A 16,764-nucleotide genomic window follows, 5' to 3' on the forward strand; every position below is an offset into this window, starting at 1 on the left:
GGTGCTCCGTCTTCCTGCCGCACTCCATTGGCTGTTGTGAGTGGGCTCACCCTGCGATGGGCTGGCGTCCTGTCCAGGGATTGTTCCTGCCTCGCCCCTGACTCTTGCTAGGATTGTGCTCCACCATGACGCTTGTTAATTCTGTATTATTGATGTGTCCCACGATTAGTTTGCTAACTGGAAATCTCAGTGTATAGTAAGAAGGTAACGGTTTCTCTTAACATTACTGTTGTCATGATGTATGTCTGAAACAGGGCGATGCTAATATGCTTTTATTACTTTCAGTAAAATGTGTCACTTGAGGAAAGAAAAAAATTATTAAACAGCCTTTTGAAACAGTACAGTTTTTGACAAGGTTCTTAGAAACTGGTTACGTTAATTTAAAATGCTTAGATAGCGTAAGTCTGAGACTGAAAGACATTTCTGCTTACAGCGGCCGCCACTTCACCGTTACAGCCTTACAATAAGCGGGGCAGTTCATCCTTGCAGTGGGCGTGTCGTGATAGACACCGTGGGCGTGGTGTTGAGGGAATTTTTTCACCGACGTAGTTGCTACTGTATCCACCGCATGCTGCAGTTCCTCTCTGTTTGCTCGTATGAGAACCTCGTGCTCACTTTCTCACGACCACAAGATCAAGAAAAGGTGCGGAAGGTGAGACAAAGTCGAACGTGGGGATCGCGTACGGGTGGGAATGCCAGCAGTGAGGAAGATCGCGACCTGCTGAGAGGCTTTAAATTTGAGGAAGTACCTGAGGCCGCGTGGATCGCTTTTAAGTGTTTGGGATTGAGCACTACGTTGGAGAGGGGGCACAGCAAATCGCACCTTCACGTGTTTATTGTGGATGACGGGTGTCGCGCATCTTTTTTTCTGGTGCTACGTTAATTTATTCTCCGGTGACTGTCCGTGAAATGGAATGCTACATCTGAATTTGCGGAGACGCGTTAAATTGGGATTAGTGTTGGGTTGCTCGATTACTGACTTGTCGTCAACGTGCCAAGACGCTTAGCGGCTTGTTTCAAATGCGCCCGTAACGTGATTTCGAGGCACGCTAGCGTCATGACCTCATTGATATCGACGCAGTCAGCTGCCGGTTTGATCAGCCCGTCTGCAGCAATATCTACTTGGACCAAATCGATTGCTAAGTGCGCAGATATCAATGACGTCATGTCGCTAGCGTGCCTCGAAATCAGGTGACTGGAACATTACAAAAAGCCTCAGAGCAGCGCTTCGAAACCTCGCCTAGTCTGAATCGAGCAGCCCATAACTAGTTTGCTCTTATGAGACCCTCGCGGTCCGACTTCTTCATGGCCATTAGATCAAGCACTGGTGCAGAAGGTGAGACAAAGTCGAACTTGGCGATCGCGTACGGGTGGGAATGCCAGCAGTGAGGAAGATCGCGACATGCTGAGCGACTTTAAATTTGAGGAGGTGCCTGACGCCGCGTGGTAAACCTTTACGTGTTGGGGATTGAGCGCTACATTTAGGAGGCGGCACCGCAAATCGCACCTTCACGAGTTTACTGTGGATGACAGGGATCACGCACTTTTAGCCCGTGCTACGTTTATTTATTTTCCGGTCGGTGTCCCGTGAAATGTAATGCTACATCTGACTTGGAGGCGCGTTAAATCGGTATTGCTCTCTTCACGCTCGTGCACTTTTCCGCGCTGTTTCTCCTTTTGATTTCGCACATGGTCCAAATTTGCTTACTGTCGGGCACGCGCTTGTTCAGCCGCTCGCTCCCGCACGGCCCCGTCGTTCATTTCTGATTTTTCTTGAGCTCTGCGTGTTCTTTGTGTTTTTTCCTTTTCCCGCTAATGCCGTCATCGGCAAACTTTGTTAAAGTGGCGGCGAACGATGTAACTTTACAGGGCGCGTTCAGGTTTCATTGTCAGCAGTTTGTGTCATACTGAGTCCTATTAGAAATAATTAAAATCATTTTTTTTATTTTCTTATCGAGAAAGATGCTCGTGCGGTTTCACTGTAACAGGGATAATTTGATTTGTTAAATGGGAAATAAGCTAGTGCTGCTGAAGGAATACAGTAAAATCTACATCTGGCACGGCATTTCAAGTACATTTTTGCGATATTTGAAATGGTATTTTTTTAAATGTCTTTTATCCTTTCCAACTACTTTCAGCATTTCTGTACAGTTTGGTACTTTAGCTTACTAGAGATGGCCGTGTTAAATGAAGAACAGGGAGGTATTTTTCGTACGTGGATTAGTCGTTTAGCCGGATGTAATTGTTGACGATTTGGCCTGATCCTGGATCTGTCGGTTTTTTGAAACTCAGCAGAGCCGCGACTCGACTATAATGGGCTGTAGCTCAACTGTCAGTGCCACCTCAGTGACCTTGGTGAGCAGATTCTGATGACCATGTTGGTGAATCCCTGTTGAGCCCACTCCTATCTTGCCCCTCACACCCTCGTGCCACTGAGGTGGTCTTTAGGTGTGATTCCTGCTGAAGACTCTTTTTAAAGAGCATATCCATCTTGTGGTTTTTCACCTCCTCAGATGCTCCATTTCTTTCCCAGCTTCTTATCTCTTCCTACTTTGCTGACTCAGCTGATATCTCCGTGATTTCCACACACAAGTCCCATCTCTCTCACTGCTGGTGGTATGTCGATTGTCACCTTTACCATTGACTTTACGTAATGGTGGGCCCTTACAAGAGCACCTCCATGTCTGACACATTTCACAACTCCATCCTGTCCAATGACATCTGCAGGTCCCTTCCATTCTGCACAGTCCACTCTTTTGTTGTCCACTTTGTCTCAGATTTATCATTTTCAGACTTAACCTGTCTCTGGAGTGCTCTCCGTATTTGGTCTGAACACTTGGCTTCAGTAAATGCTCTTCTTGGAGTGTGCAGTGCTGGAATATGTGCTCCACTGACATACTCCTAGTGGTGCCTTCTAGGGCTGGTGGTCTGTCCATGAGAACATAAGGAAGATTTGGATTTTGACCAAACACCGGCTGATATGAGCTTTACCCATAAATATTGTGCATGGTATTCTTTACCATTAGTGCCCAGTGGCACTAATCTGGCACTCACCAGTCACATCCAGTATTCTTTATCACTTTCTGTAACTCCTGTCCTCTATGAGTTATATTGGTTACTGGTTTCTTCAAGAATCAAATATAAAATTATCCTTCTCACTTTTAAAGCCTTTCATGTCTGAGCTTCTGCTTCCTTACACTTCTGCCCGTGCATTAAGACCATCTGACGCTAGCTTACTCACTGTACCTAAATACAGGTTAATAACTATGGGTGGCAGAGCTTTCAGAGTGATAGCCCCTAAAACTTGGAATTCTTTCCCTCTCAGCCTTCGCATGGAAAAGTCTATTATTAATTTCAAACATCTGTTAAAAACACATCTCTTCAATGAGTATTATTCTTCTTCATGTATGTCATTTCTACTGTCTTGTATTAAATTGTAAAGTGTCCTTAAGTGTATGACAGGCGCTACATAAATTTTATTATTATTATTTCTGTGAGTGTCTGATTGTGTCTCTCAGGTAGTCCATTACCCCAGGGACTGTATACAGCGGTGGTCTTTGTTTCAGTGTTAAAATTCTCTGCCATCTCTCTGATTCCCCACCATTATCACTAAGTAGTTTCTGAGGAGCTCCATGTACTCTTATCTAAGAACGAATGAATGAATTGTGCCACAATTTCTGATGGTCTCTTTGTCTTTACAACACTTCCTGCACTGAGACGTGTGAGTGTGTCAATGATGTGAAGACCACGTACTCCTGTTGGACCTTCATGTCAGTCTATAGCCAACAAAGCCCTAAATATGATGCTTTAATAGACCTGCCATTGCTGTGTCCAAACATGATGGTGCAGTGAAGATAAAGTGTTGTCATATCTACATGGTGGGACTGAAATGTATGCAAATCCCCTTTAATGAAGGTTTGTAATGCACTTTGATCACATCTGAATTGTTTGATTTGGAATTTTAAACTGTGAGACAGAGGAGGAAATCAAGAGAAATGTGTCTTTGAACCAAACTTCATGAAGGGCTCTGTGACCCTGAAGTGTGCTCCTTATTTTTACTGACTTTATAAAGTTAATTCTACCACTTTTATTTTCACAGGTCTTTCCCATTTCACATGGCCATACACTGAGGTGTCTAATGGTCTCCAGCTCAGGGCTGTCTATGTGAGAAGTGAAGAGAAGGGCAGACACTTAAAGAGAGAGAAGAGTTTTCCACAGAGCATGGCCTCTGCCAAAGAAGATGGTGTGGATGGAAGAATGGTGGATATTAAAGAAGAGGACTGTGAGCGGCTCACACCAGAAGATATACGTGTGAAGCTGGAGGATCACAACAAAAGAATTTCAGATTTTAAAGAGGAGGAGGAGTGCAAGGGGGTGACTGCTGCCATTAAAGCTGAGGATGAGAATGATTTCTCCATTGGTGTTGAACTTCAAAAGCATAAAACTGAGGATATTTTCAAACAAGATGCCTGTGAAGAATCTCCATCCAGTTTACAGCCCTGGTCCACTAATACAGGACCACTAGTTATGCAGGAGAATTCTGCAGAGCTGAAATCAGAGTTATCAAAGTCTGAAGAGAAAATCACCAAGGGAAATGAGAGAGAAGGAGAAGAGTCACCTGGGAGTGTTGGAATAAGTGAGTAATGTGATTAAATATTAAAGAAAGAGAGCGTTTATAAATTCTAACAGTGGGTTGCTTTGATGTTTTTAGAAGATTAAAATGAGAGTGGAAAACACGGTTAATTGAACTTGGATAAAGACCACCTGCTCAGGTGCATGATAACAAACAATAGGTTACCTAATAAATGATAAATTGGAAAACTTGGGTAAATAAGAAAAAATCTAAAGTGTGGAGCGCATGACTTGAACATCATGAAGCTTTGACTGAAGCCGTGACGTATGTTAGGTCAACAGCACATTACGTTCAGTGAGAATATCATAAGCCATATCTTGTTAGACATGTATATTTCTTAAGTTGTGTGGCAGCTAAAGTAGAAATGTCCACAAAAAGAAATAAATACCTGCAAGTAAGAATCAAATCCTCACCCCTGTGCACTAAATACGAGTGAATTTGCTCAAGCCAGTGCCCACCTAATATGTGCCTCATCTTTCTAATGGTAATCTCGTGCACTTTGACGTTAACAGTGACAGAGCTACCTGTACGAGCCATGATGACATTCAGGGGGTCTCAGGGTCTTCTTTCAGCATCTTGCATTGTGCTGTCAGCCTGAACTTGCTGGGGCAGCTTGGCCTGGACAAGTTGGCAGTGGTGTGTAGTCTTCACTAGGAGATGATCTTGGGCCCTTTCGTCTCCCACAGTCACATCGGGTCAATTTGGAGTCACCACTCCACTTCAACTGCATATTTTTGGTGATGAGGGGAAGAACCAGAATAACCAGAAACACCATTCAGAGCCACTGTGTAGAACAAGTGTGGGCAGGATTTGACCCCAGGACCCCTATACAATACAGCAGCTGTGCTAAACACTGTGCCCCCCTAACACAAGCGGATATATTTGTATGTTTAGATTTTAGGTCAGATTATGTTCTAGAGGATGTAAATATCATCACATACATTACAAATAAGAAGAGAAAACCCAAATTCAGACACATTATTGGGTAGGAAGGCACTGATCGGAGTCTTTAGAACTGATATTGATCACCCATTCCGTTCCTTTAGGAACTGCTGATATCAATAATACCTTTTTTTCTATTCAGAATAATATATATTTAGCGATACAACAACTTCACCTAGCATAATAAAGTGCTATTGCATACAGCACACACAAAGAACATTTACCCATAATGCACACATAATGGAACAAAAACAAGTTGAACAAAACAAAGGCATGTCTTAATCATACTCCAAATTTGTAATCATATAAAATGTCCAATTACACATTTGTATCCAGCAACTACGACAAGAAGAAAACGAGACAGTCTTGATGAACGCTTCAGGTTCTTATCTAAGAATATAAGCATCTCTGCATGTTCTGAGGACAGTCTGGTCCTCCTGTCATCCACGACGTGTGCTGCCATACTGAACAGACCCTCGCTGTCCCCACTCGTATAAGGAGGGCACAGGTAGGACAACGACTTTTACTGGTAGTCCAGAAACCCAGTGGACCAGCGTCTCTTGTGTTATAAGGTTCACAGAAATAAAGATTCACCTCTGATGCTGCTGAATCAAATATCATTTTTATCTTTATTGACAATTTCTTCATGCATTCTGCAGTTCTGTTGCCGGGGAGTTTCTTTGGATCTCTTGGCTATTGTCTGTCGCTCCGAGTGCATCTGTGTGGTTGAGACACCAGCACTATGTAGTTTATGTGTTTGAGATTAGCAATCATCTGTGAAGTACGTGTCCATGTACCATTGTTTAATTTAGGGAAGAAATCATTATGATAATATCATCTGTTGCAGAATTGATAACTGTATAGTGACTATTCACACTCAGTGCTTATTATGCGTAATTATTATTATTGGATTTAAGTCTGAGAACTAGGCTTGTACCATTCTACCCAACAGTCCAATAAGAGGGCTGATTCAGTAAAACTCTGCATCCCGTTCCTCCCATCTACCTACACATTCACAGAAAGGCTAATAAAAGGGATTTTAGTCAAAACATCTAATGCCTGGTAAATTAGTTAAACAAATAAATCTTTCAACAAACACTCACTGCCAGATGGAATCGTGGATCTAAATGATCTAGAAGGTGACATCTTCCAGAACTGAAAGTGGCTGGTTGTCCAGGCTTACGAATTCCACTGTTTTTGCTGTCACAGTAAGTCTTTGGCGTTCTTGCTGTCCGTATTATAAGGTTGAGTTTTCTAAGTGCTGCCATTATTGGAGGCTGAGTGAGAGTTGGTGACTGAGCTAGACTAAGCTTGATGGTCGTCTCAGCCTTTGAACAGCTCCTTCTTCACACCAGTCCCTTTTGTGTTGACTTCTCAGATGCTGAATAAGGTTTGTATTATTAAAAGTGTTAGCAGAGAATCCTCCATCACTGACTTCTTTTTGCACATATATTACAAACCGCAAATTTGTTATCTCTTGTAGGAAGGAAATAAAACTGTTAGACCAGCGAGGACGTGGTTCTGTATTTTGGTAATGTTGGAACTTTGTCTTGCATGCTTTTTGTCATTCAAGATCAGATGTTAAGATCAGCTAATTTGCTGATCATCGGTCAAGTCATTTGGAATGAAAATTTGCTGATTTTGATTTGTGATCGATTGATCTGATCAGGTCTGTCTTTCACATGTGAGAGAAAGGTGAAGAAATTGAACAGACAGCAGCAGAACATGTAAAGACCACACATGGTGTGGCCAAACCATAAATGGCACCAAAGTGTGAGGAAGGAACTCCAACAAGTGTGCAAATACTTTACTTGTACTGTTTCGTTTATTTTAAAGGTTAGGAATTTGGACATCAAACCCTGAAGTTGCAGGTTCAAATTCCGCTATTGACACCATGTGACCACGAGCAAGTCATGTGACCTGCCTGTGCTCCAGTTGGAAGAACAAGAGAAATGTAACCAATTGTGTCTGAAATGTTGTAAGTCACCTTGGATAAAGGTGTCAGGAAAAAAATAATAATTAAAATGTTTGTGTTATTTCAGATGTACAGAAGAATGGCAGCTTGTCTCCACCTTCATTTGGTCAGCCCTCTCGTCAATACAAAGAGAAAGGTATGAAGAAATATGCAACAGGATCAGAGAATCTGACAGCAGCCTTTTTGCAGTGCAGTTCGCTCCCTGCTGCTGGAGCAACACAGACAGAAGCCATCAAAACTGATGGACAGCGAGTGGAAAAAGAAATCCAAATTCATACTGGAGATAAATGTTGTTTGGAATGCGACAAACAATTCACACAGAAAACTGATCTTAATAGGCATATGAAGATTCATACTGGAGAAAAACCTCATTCCTGTTCAGAATGTGGCAAGTCGTTCTCAAGGAGAAGCAATCTTTAGAGTCATAGAAGAATTCACACAGCAGAAAAACCTCATTGTTGTCCAGAATGTGGTAAGTCGTTCTCATGTATAGCCAATCTTCAGAGTCATAGAAGAATCCACACAGGAGGAAAACATCATTGTTGTCCAGAATGTGGTAAATCGTTCTTACTGAGAAGCACTCTTCAGAGGCACAGAAGCATACACACTGGAGAAAAACCTCATTGTTGTCCAGAATGTGATAAATCATTCTCATGGAGACGTGAATTTCAGTTGCACAAAACAATTCACACAGGACAAAAACCTCATTGTTGTTCAAAATGTGATAAGTTGTTCTCATGTATAAGCAATCTTCAGAATCACAGAAGAATCCACACAGGAGAAAGACCTCATTGCTTTTCAGAATGTGGTAAGTCCTTCTTAAGGGGAAGCAGTCTTCAGAGTCACAGAAGAATCCACACAGGAGAAAAATCTCATTAATGTCTAGAATGTGCCGAACAATTTTCTGACAAAAAAACGCACATAGAAATTGATACTGGAGAGAAGCCATATTGCTGTTCTCAATGTAGAAAAAAGTTTTAAACATTAGCTCTTTTCAAGTAAACACACAAACTCCCACTAAATGAAAATGCAGTATGTATGTTCTGAATGTGGGAAATGTTATACAAGCCAGAAAGGTCTTTTTGCACATGCTAAAATCCATATTGAAGAAAAATCTCATTGCTGTTCTGAATGTGAGAAACGATTCTTATATTTAAGTGTACTTCAGTGCCACATCAGAACACACACTGCAGATAAACCTTATTGTTGTCCTGAATGTGATAAGCAGTTCTCACAACAAAGCACCATAAAGAGTCACATCAGACGTCACACTGAAGAGAAACCTCACCTTTGCTTGGAATGTGGCAAACAATTCTCACGCCTTAATTCTCTGTATAAGCATACAAAAAGTCATACGGGAGAGAAGCCTTACCATTGTACTGAATGTGGAATGTTATTCTCATATAACAATTCTCTTCACAATCATAAATTAATTCTTTCTGGTAAGAAACAAAGCTGTTCTGACAGTGGCAAGTTTTTCTCGGACAGCATGACTCCTAAAGATCACATGAGAATTCACTCTGGAGACAAATCGCATTGCTGTCCAAAGTGTGGCAAACGATTCTCACGTCCAAACGCACTTCGGTGCCACAGAAGGATTCACATTGGAGAGAAGCAGTACACCTGTTCTGAATGTAGTAAAGGGTTCTCTTCCAGAAAAAGGTTTCAGAGACACACACAAAGTCATATTGGAGTGAAGCCTGTCCCAGAAATGACAAATGATCTTTCCATTGGAACCTCAGGCAAAAAAAATGAAGAAAAATCTTCTGAATGAGGTAAAGGTCTCCAGTTGAAAGTAGTTAATAAATACATAAAAATAGTGGAGAAAACACGGAAAGTGGCAAGAAGATCCTAGATGTAAGGTAACCTCAGTGCCACATATGAATGCACACTGGAATACAACACATTTCACAAACAGCAAGAATCTTCTTTAACAACTTATAGGTGTAAGAAAAAACCTCATTGTTGTCCTAAATGTGGTTAATGCTTTTCAGACAGCAGTGGCCTTCATAGTCATAAATGACTGGTTTACTTGTGGTAAGCCTCATAGCTGTTCTGAATGTTGAAAGTGGTCCTCCTGTATCAGCCGTCATCAGCAACACATAATATTTCATGAAAGACTCATATACCGTTATGCCAGGACGTCAGCCATTCAGTGACTGATCATCTCTGCACCGGTGCTGTGACATAAGATGGTGAACAATACAAACACCAGATAACAGAATGAGGTAGCAACAGAACTGTGCGGTGATAACAACTTCAACTACAGAACACAACTGAAAAAGTTCAATGTAATAATGAAAAAATGGAGAAGTCAAATCAAATCCACAGTGCAGTGCCAACTACCAGGAGGTGCCACTGACAACGAAGGGATAGTTTTTTTTCGGAGCTTTGGAGATGGGGCCTTATCTGAGTAGCAATGAACTTGTACCGTCTGAGAAAGAAAGAAAACATTATTAACTGTAATTTATTATAAGTAGTTAATTCACAATACCACAAACTGTATTTTGTATTAATCATGCTGCACAGAGTTTTATGATTTATTACTTCTATATGATTTATTCTTCATTTAGGTAGTAAAAGAATTAAATTTGTGCACAGAATTAGAGACTAACTTGCATTCTTTTATGAGAAAATGCTGACCTCTTGATACTAACAGAACATCCTGTGATATTATAAATCAGTTGTGACAGTTTCTGAATTCTTGCTTAAAACTATTTGATCATATTTCTTAAAACTGTGAGTTCCCTGATAACATCTTTTTCTGAAAGAAGCAATGTACACATTCCAATTCAGGGAGTTGTAAGCTATTATAATTTATGTATACAGTAATCCCTCGCTATATCGCGGTTCACCTTTCGCGGCTTCACTCCATTGCGGATTTTATATGTAAGCATATTTAAATATATATCGCAGATTTTTCGCTGCTTCGCGGGTTTCTGCGGACAATGGGTCTTTTAATTTCTGGTACATGCTTCCTCAGTTGGTTTGCCCAGTTGATTTCATACAAGGGACGCTATTGGCAGATGGCTGAGAAGCTACCCAACTTACTTTTCTCCCTCTCTTGCGCTGAGTTTCTCTGATCCTGACGTAGGGGGATTGAGCAGGGGGGCTGTTCGCACACCTAGACGATATGGACGCTCGTCTAAAAATGCTGAAAGATCTTCACGTTGCTACCTTCTGTGCAAGCTGCTTCCTGAAGCGACATGCTGCACGGTGCTTCACATACTTAAAAGCTCGAAGGGCACGTATTGATTTTTCACTGTTTGTTTTTCTCTGTCTCTATCTCTCTCTCTCTCTCTCTCTGCTCCTGACAGAGGGGGTGTGAGCTGCCGTCTTCAACTGCTTTGTGCTGCAATGTTCGCATACTTAAAAGCCAAACAGCCCTATTGATTTGTTTGCTTTTGTCTCTCTCTCTCTCTCTGATATGCTCTGCTCCTGACTCGCACTCCTTTGAAGAGGAAGATATGTTTGCATTCTTTTAATTGTGAGACGGAACTGTCATCTCTGTCTTGTCATGGAGCACAGTTTAAACTTTTGAAAAAGAGACAAATGTTTGTTTGCAGTGTTTGAATAACGTTCCTGTCTCTCTACAACCTCCTGTGTTTCTGCGCAAATCTGTGACCCAAGCATGACAATATAAAAATAACCATATAAACATATGGTTTCTACTTCGCGGATTTTCTTTTTTTTGCGGGTGGCTCTGGAACGCAACCCCCGCGATGGAGGAGGGATTACTGTAACTTCAAAATGAAGTGTCATATATATTTCTTTTTATTCATACACTTAACTAGGTATATAGAAGGAGACCCCACGTTAGGCTGCAGGCTGTCTGATCTGACCAGTCCGTGGCACTGAGCTGGGGGAGCTGCAGTCTCTTTGAATCACCAAGAATAAAGAAATTGCTTTTTGCTTTAAATTGGTGTTTGTCTCCCGTTGTTTCTGACTTTGGCGTCCACAGTTTTTGGTAGCCTTTACGGGGACAGGGATGGCCATGGGACTCCCTGAGCGGGATTGTCCAGAGGATCAGCAAAAGGACCGATTCCAGCCGGATCGGGACGACCAGCTCCACAAATAGTTAGGACTTGCCTGCCTCGGGCGAGTTCTGCATGAGGAGTCCTTCACCTCCTCTGATTTCTTCCAGAAAGTCGAGTGAACTTCCAGACCGGTGGAAAATTCTTGGTGAGCACCTGAGGTCTTTTTGAATGGGTAATTAAGGCCGATTAAGGCGCCTTCAGACGGAAATAAAGGTGCCAGAATAGCTAGTGAGTACGCCCCTAGGAATTGAAAAGTATTAAAGAAAGAACGGGTGGGAAGAACAGAAAGTAGAAAAGGAGTACTTTTGACCTGGGCGGCTAATAAGTGAGGTGTTGAGAATGCTTAGTTAGTACGCTCCCTGGAACGGGACGAAGTTTTTTACCAGCTCGAGAAAATAATAAAATAAAATAAGGAGGGGAGTGGGAAGAATAGATAGGAGGGAAAGCACCTCACGGGTGGGACACCAAAGCACTGTTTTGGGATGGCGAGACTCTTTTGCCTCTACGGTCTGCTCATATTTCTGCTCCAACGGGTTGATCTGCTGTGGACACCATAAGCTGTAACCAGCTGTTAGACGACTGAAGAAGGGGGTCGGCACTGAAAAGTAGAAGCCCCAGACCCAGTTGTCCAACAACACTGTTAGTCCGCTAAAGCCACAAAGCAGCAGATAGTGACCAGGGAAATGGAAGGGAATGTGGGCAGAAAACCACAGGGGCTGAAACCTTATACCTTGCACTATTGGTGCTATCCAATAATGGGAAAAACAAATAGTAAACCGATCAAGATCCCATTGGGAAATCAAAAGTCTCTGTTGGAAGGATTGTTTTCGGAGTGAGGAAATTGAATATTAATGCCTACTGAACCCGGAAAACTTGGCTCTTCTGCTTTGCAAAGCATGAATCCATCTACTCATCTGTGACAGAATAAAGAATAATTGATTGAACTATTCCTGTCTTCCTCGGGTGTTACTTCCACAGTTTATTTGGCACCCGAACAGTTCCCCTCCTGTCGGAGAACCCGAGTGAAGGTGCGAATTGCAGACAGGAATAAGATCGGTGACCGGTGAGCACAACTGCTTTACCGTCCGGGAGAGGTACTGGGGACGTAGTGATAAGAGCGCCTCTTGGAATGACACGGAGTCTTAAATAGTCTCGTAGTTAGAAGGGAGAGGTGGAAGTTTAGTAAAAAGGGAAAGTACCCCCCCCGGTCGGGGATTCACTAAAGAAAGAAATTGAAAAAACAGGGTGTGAATGAGGAGCCTCTGTTGGGAGGATTGTTTTCGGAAAACTTACCAAGGAAAAAAAGAAAAGGTGACTCTCCAAGATGCTACAGAGAACAGAAAACAGGGTTAGATTTAAAAAATAATGTAAACGGTGGAATAAACAGAGCGGGGTCAGCTGGCCAGTAGAAGGCTCTGGTGATATGCGTGAAATACAGGAAGATAGGAAGATTGTATATAGAAATGTACGAGGGTACTGTAGTCGAGGGCCATATAAAATGGAAATGTTTGAAAGATGGGAATAGATAATTAAAGATAGAGCCCTGAAAGTGATGCAGAAGTGCAATGAGGGACAGCAAAGCCAAAAGAAACTTATAGCAGAAAAAGAAAAGTTGTTCTTGATAATGCAAGAACCATCCCAAAAGTCCGGACAAAAGAAAGACAAATCTATATCTATAAAGGAAAGTGGGTATCCGTGTGGCTGTGTTTGTGGAGGGACGGAGAGTTAAGACGGGTGTTGGAGTCACGTGATCATCTCCCCTCCCATTCACCTCATTTCATTCACTTCATTTCACTCTGAGCTGAGCTCCACAGCTGACGCGGTCTTGCTGTTCTTTTTCCGTAGTGTTTAGTCCTTTCTCCTTTACTGTTTAGTAGACTCTGTTACTGAATAGTATTTTTTCCTTTAGTGTTTCTACTTAGTGTTTAGTAGACGCGGTGTGCCGGTGTTCCCGGCGGTGTTGCGGTTAAGTGTTACTTTCTACTTCGTTTTTGTACTTTAGTGTTTAATAATAAATAATAATAATTCATTACATTTATATAGAGCTTTTCTCAGTACTAAAAGCGCTAAAAAAGTGAGTGATACTTAGCTGATAGCAGTGTAGAAGCAGCACAGCACAACGCAGCCGGTAGGACAGGCGGGTGTGGCAGCGTAGGTGAGCGGCAATAGCAAGCAGCAGGAGGAGGAAGCAGGATTTGGATGTTCCAATACACAGCTATAAACAGTAACGCTTGGTAATTTCAGTCGTGATCGCCCCGGAGCCATAAGCCAGGTTAGTATGAACATCAGATCAGTTCCCGGTCGTAGAGTACTGTAAGATGAAAAGGGAGCAGATCAGCATAGCGAATATAATCACGGAGACAGATCATCCTGAGGTGCTAGATCGCCAAATACAAAGAAATGTTCGTAGGTCTCGTCCCGTGATCCACAGACTCAGCTGTTCCCAGTAAAGTGGAGTTCATAAAATCTGTAAATATTAAGCCAAATCCATGCAATAACGAGTCAGGTGTACGAACAATACGTACAATAAACAAAATAAAACAAGCGTAAGAAAGTGCAGAATTAAGGCGAATTTTGCGAAAAGTTTTGTTAACAGGGAGGAGCGGCAACAACAAGCGTGCGCCATCGTCCCCTCACCTGCTACATAAAGCAGTTATAATAAAGAAGTTTAGTAGACTTTTACTTTATCTCATTTAGTGTTCTTCCTGGCGGTGTTGCCGTATTTTAGTGTTAGTGTCTACTTAGTGTTTGTGTTTAGTGTTATGGAAGGAGTGATCTTACCACTGTCAGATTTTGCAATGAATGAGTTGGTAAATAATGATTATTTATCAACAGATCACATGAGCAAATTCAACGAAATTTTAGCTGCGCATTCAATTTTCCAACCTCAAGAGGTTTTGCTAATGTGGACTCCTGACATACCTATAATGCCCATTCCACAAAATGCAAAACATATTCAAATATTACCTTCTGCAGCTACTGAACGAGTGACTCACTGGGTGTGTACCTATTATGATGGTGCGGTAATTCATGTCTATGACAGTTTAAACGCTGATAAAAAATTCAACCTCTCCGAATAGCAGCCTCGTTTCCTTCGTGCTTTGTTTCCTTACAAACCTCCCATAGTTTATGAAGACGCACAGCAACAATTAAATCATACAGATTCTGGTACATCTATATAAATAAAAATGTAAATGTTCGTTTGTTCAAAACCTTAAATCTCCGAAAGTTCTTCACCGATTGTTTTGAAATTTTGACACAACGTTGCACTCGAACACGCGCGTGTTTTTATATACATATTATATAGATGGCACACCTGTGACAGGTAAGCACATGCTTGTATTGAAAACACAGCGCCATCTGTTGGACGTAAACGCAACACACGCCATACTAAATATTTTACGATTCTATTTCAATGTTTCGATCAAATACACTTGTAAGTACGTGAATAAAGGCAGCGACATGGCAGTTTTTGGCGTGCAACCAGAAAGAAGTGATAGGAATGCGGTCATACATATCGATGAAATCGCACAGTATTAGGCTGGAAGATACATAAGCGGCAATGACGCTGTATGGCGAATTCTTTCATTTCACATACATGAACGAAGTCCAGATGTTGTTCACTTAGCAGTACATCTAGAAAATAGACAACGCGTTTATTTCGCAGCTGCAAATGTGCAACAAATAGCCCTGAATCCACCGGCTACAACGTTAACTGCTTTCTTTACGTTATGTCAAAATGACGCGTTTGCGAAAACACTGCTGTATTCGGAAGTGCCTACGTATTACACATGGAATGCGAGTAGAAAATCATTTGAACAACGCAAACGAGGAGAGCAAGTCAACGGACAACCTGGCATATTCAAAGAAACTACGATAGGCAGATTGTACACCGTGCATCCCAGTCAAGATGAATGCTTCTTTGTTCACATGCTGTTGGTAAATGTGCCGGTCCAACGTCTTTCCAGCAATTGAGAATTATCAACGGCGTTACACAAGCCACTTTCCGAAGTAAATGTCAAGCTCTGAATTTATTGGAGAACGACTGACACTGGGATGTATACATTAATGACACGTGCAACACGTCACATCTAAATCAAATTCGTGCATTGTTTGCAATCATATTGACCGCCTGCTCTCCTTCATCTCCAACACAGTTATGGGAGAAATATAAATCGCACATGGCTGAAGATATTTTCCGTCGAATACGCAAGTAAAATTCACATATAAACATGGATTTCACAGCAGAAATCTACAACTAAGCGTTGATAATGATTGAAGATTTCTGCTTAGAAATCGCAAACAAAGTTCTCAATTAATTGGGAATGCCATCACCGAATCGATCTGCTGCTGCTTCGTTTGATGTAGAATTGCGTCGTGAACAAAATTACAACACGGGTGATCTTTTGTCGTATGTGCAATCAAATATTCCTAAGCTAACGCTTCAGCAAAAAGGCATTTAGGATCAAATAATGCAAACTGTCAATAACGGGGTTGGAGAAATCTGGAACTTGGGAACAGAAAGGTGCCGGTTGATCTGACCTCAGGACGAATTTCATTGCCTCATAACTTCTGCAATTTAGTGACGTCAAAAGAAGAATTGGTTGAAAAAGTATTTCCCAATATTCAAACCAATTATAAGAATCACGATTGGCTGAGTGAACGAGCTATTCTTGCGGCCAAAAACAAAGACGTCTACGAACTTAACGTACAAGCATTGTGAAATTAAACATATTAGAAACGTGCACTTTCTCTTTTCTTTCTTTTCCATTTAACCAGACTGAGCCACAGCAATACACACATATCTATCTATCTATCTATCTATCTATCTATCTATCTATCTATCTATCTATCTATCTATCTATCTATCTATCTATCTATCTATCTATCTATCTATCTATATGTATATACTAGCAAAATACCCGCGCTTCGCAGCGGAGAAGTAGTGTGTTAAAGAGGTTATGTAACCATATCTATATATATAAAAATGGAATGGGTGGGTCGTCGGGTGGGCCTTTTTTTCATTCCGTCGTTTTTTCGACGTTTTGAAAATGTAGAATGATTATTTGATTTTTTTGTTTTTATTTGATCGTGTCTATGTAGCCGCCGTCGTAATAAAGTATCGCTAAAATCGTCATTTATCGTAATTTATTTTTGACGTATAACGTCGCCGTCGT

The 16,764-nt window shown here is 41.5% G+C and overlaps 4 protein-coding genes and 1 pseudogene across 8 annotated transcripts in view; 2 read left to right on the top strand and 3 right to left on the bottom strand.

The window, feature by feature from the left end:
* LOC114641496 (gastrula zinc finger protein XlCGF49.1-like) overlaps positions 1-9,784 on the top strand; it is a 60,084-nt gene extending 50,300 nt beyond the window's left edge. The window contains exon 2 of the mRNA XM_028790541.2: positions 9,213-9,784. Coding sequence (XP_028646374.2) covers positions 9,213-9,324 — 112 coding nt within the window. The 3' untranslated portion in view covers positions 9,325-9,784. The remainder of the gene's footprint in view (positions 1-9,212) is intronic.
* The window catches only part of LOC114641493 (gastrula zinc finger protein XlCGF26.1-like), a 275,342-nt gene extending 265,342 nt beyond the window's left edge, over positions 1-10,000 (top strand). The window contains exon 4 of one of the 2 annotated variants that reach the window (XR_007934974.1): positions 9,836-10,000. The gene's annotated coding sequence lies outside the window, so the exon portion shown is untranslated. Of the gene's footprint in view, positions 1-9,778 lie in introns of both variants that reach the window. The other variant, XR_007934972.1, reaches the window with a different exon arrangement.
* Positions 1-16,764, bottom strand: part of LOC114644549 (oocyte zinc finger protein XlCOF6-like) — a 536,868-nt gene that overhangs the window by 447,049 nt on the left and 73,055 nt on the right. The window lies entirely within an intron of this gene.
* The window catches only part of LOC114641491 (oocyte zinc finger protein XlCOF6-like), a 171,668-nt gene that overhangs the window by 105,846 nt on the left and 49,058 nt on the right, over positions 1-16,764 (bottom strand). The window lies entirely within an intron of this gene.
* LOC114641490 (zinc finger protein 850-like) overlaps positions 1-16,764 on the bottom strand; it is a 114,694-nt pseudogene that overhangs the window by 24,850 nt on the left and 73,080 nt on the right.

The sequence above is a fragment of the Erpetoichthys calabaricus genome, chromosome 5 (genome assembly GCF_900747795.2).
Source record: "Erpetoichthys calabaricus chromosome 5, fErpCal1.3, whole genome shotgun sequence".
NCBI classification, from domain to species: Eukaryota; Metazoa; Chordata; class Cladistia; order Polypteriformes; family Polypteridae; genus Erpetoichthys; species Erpetoichthys calabaricus.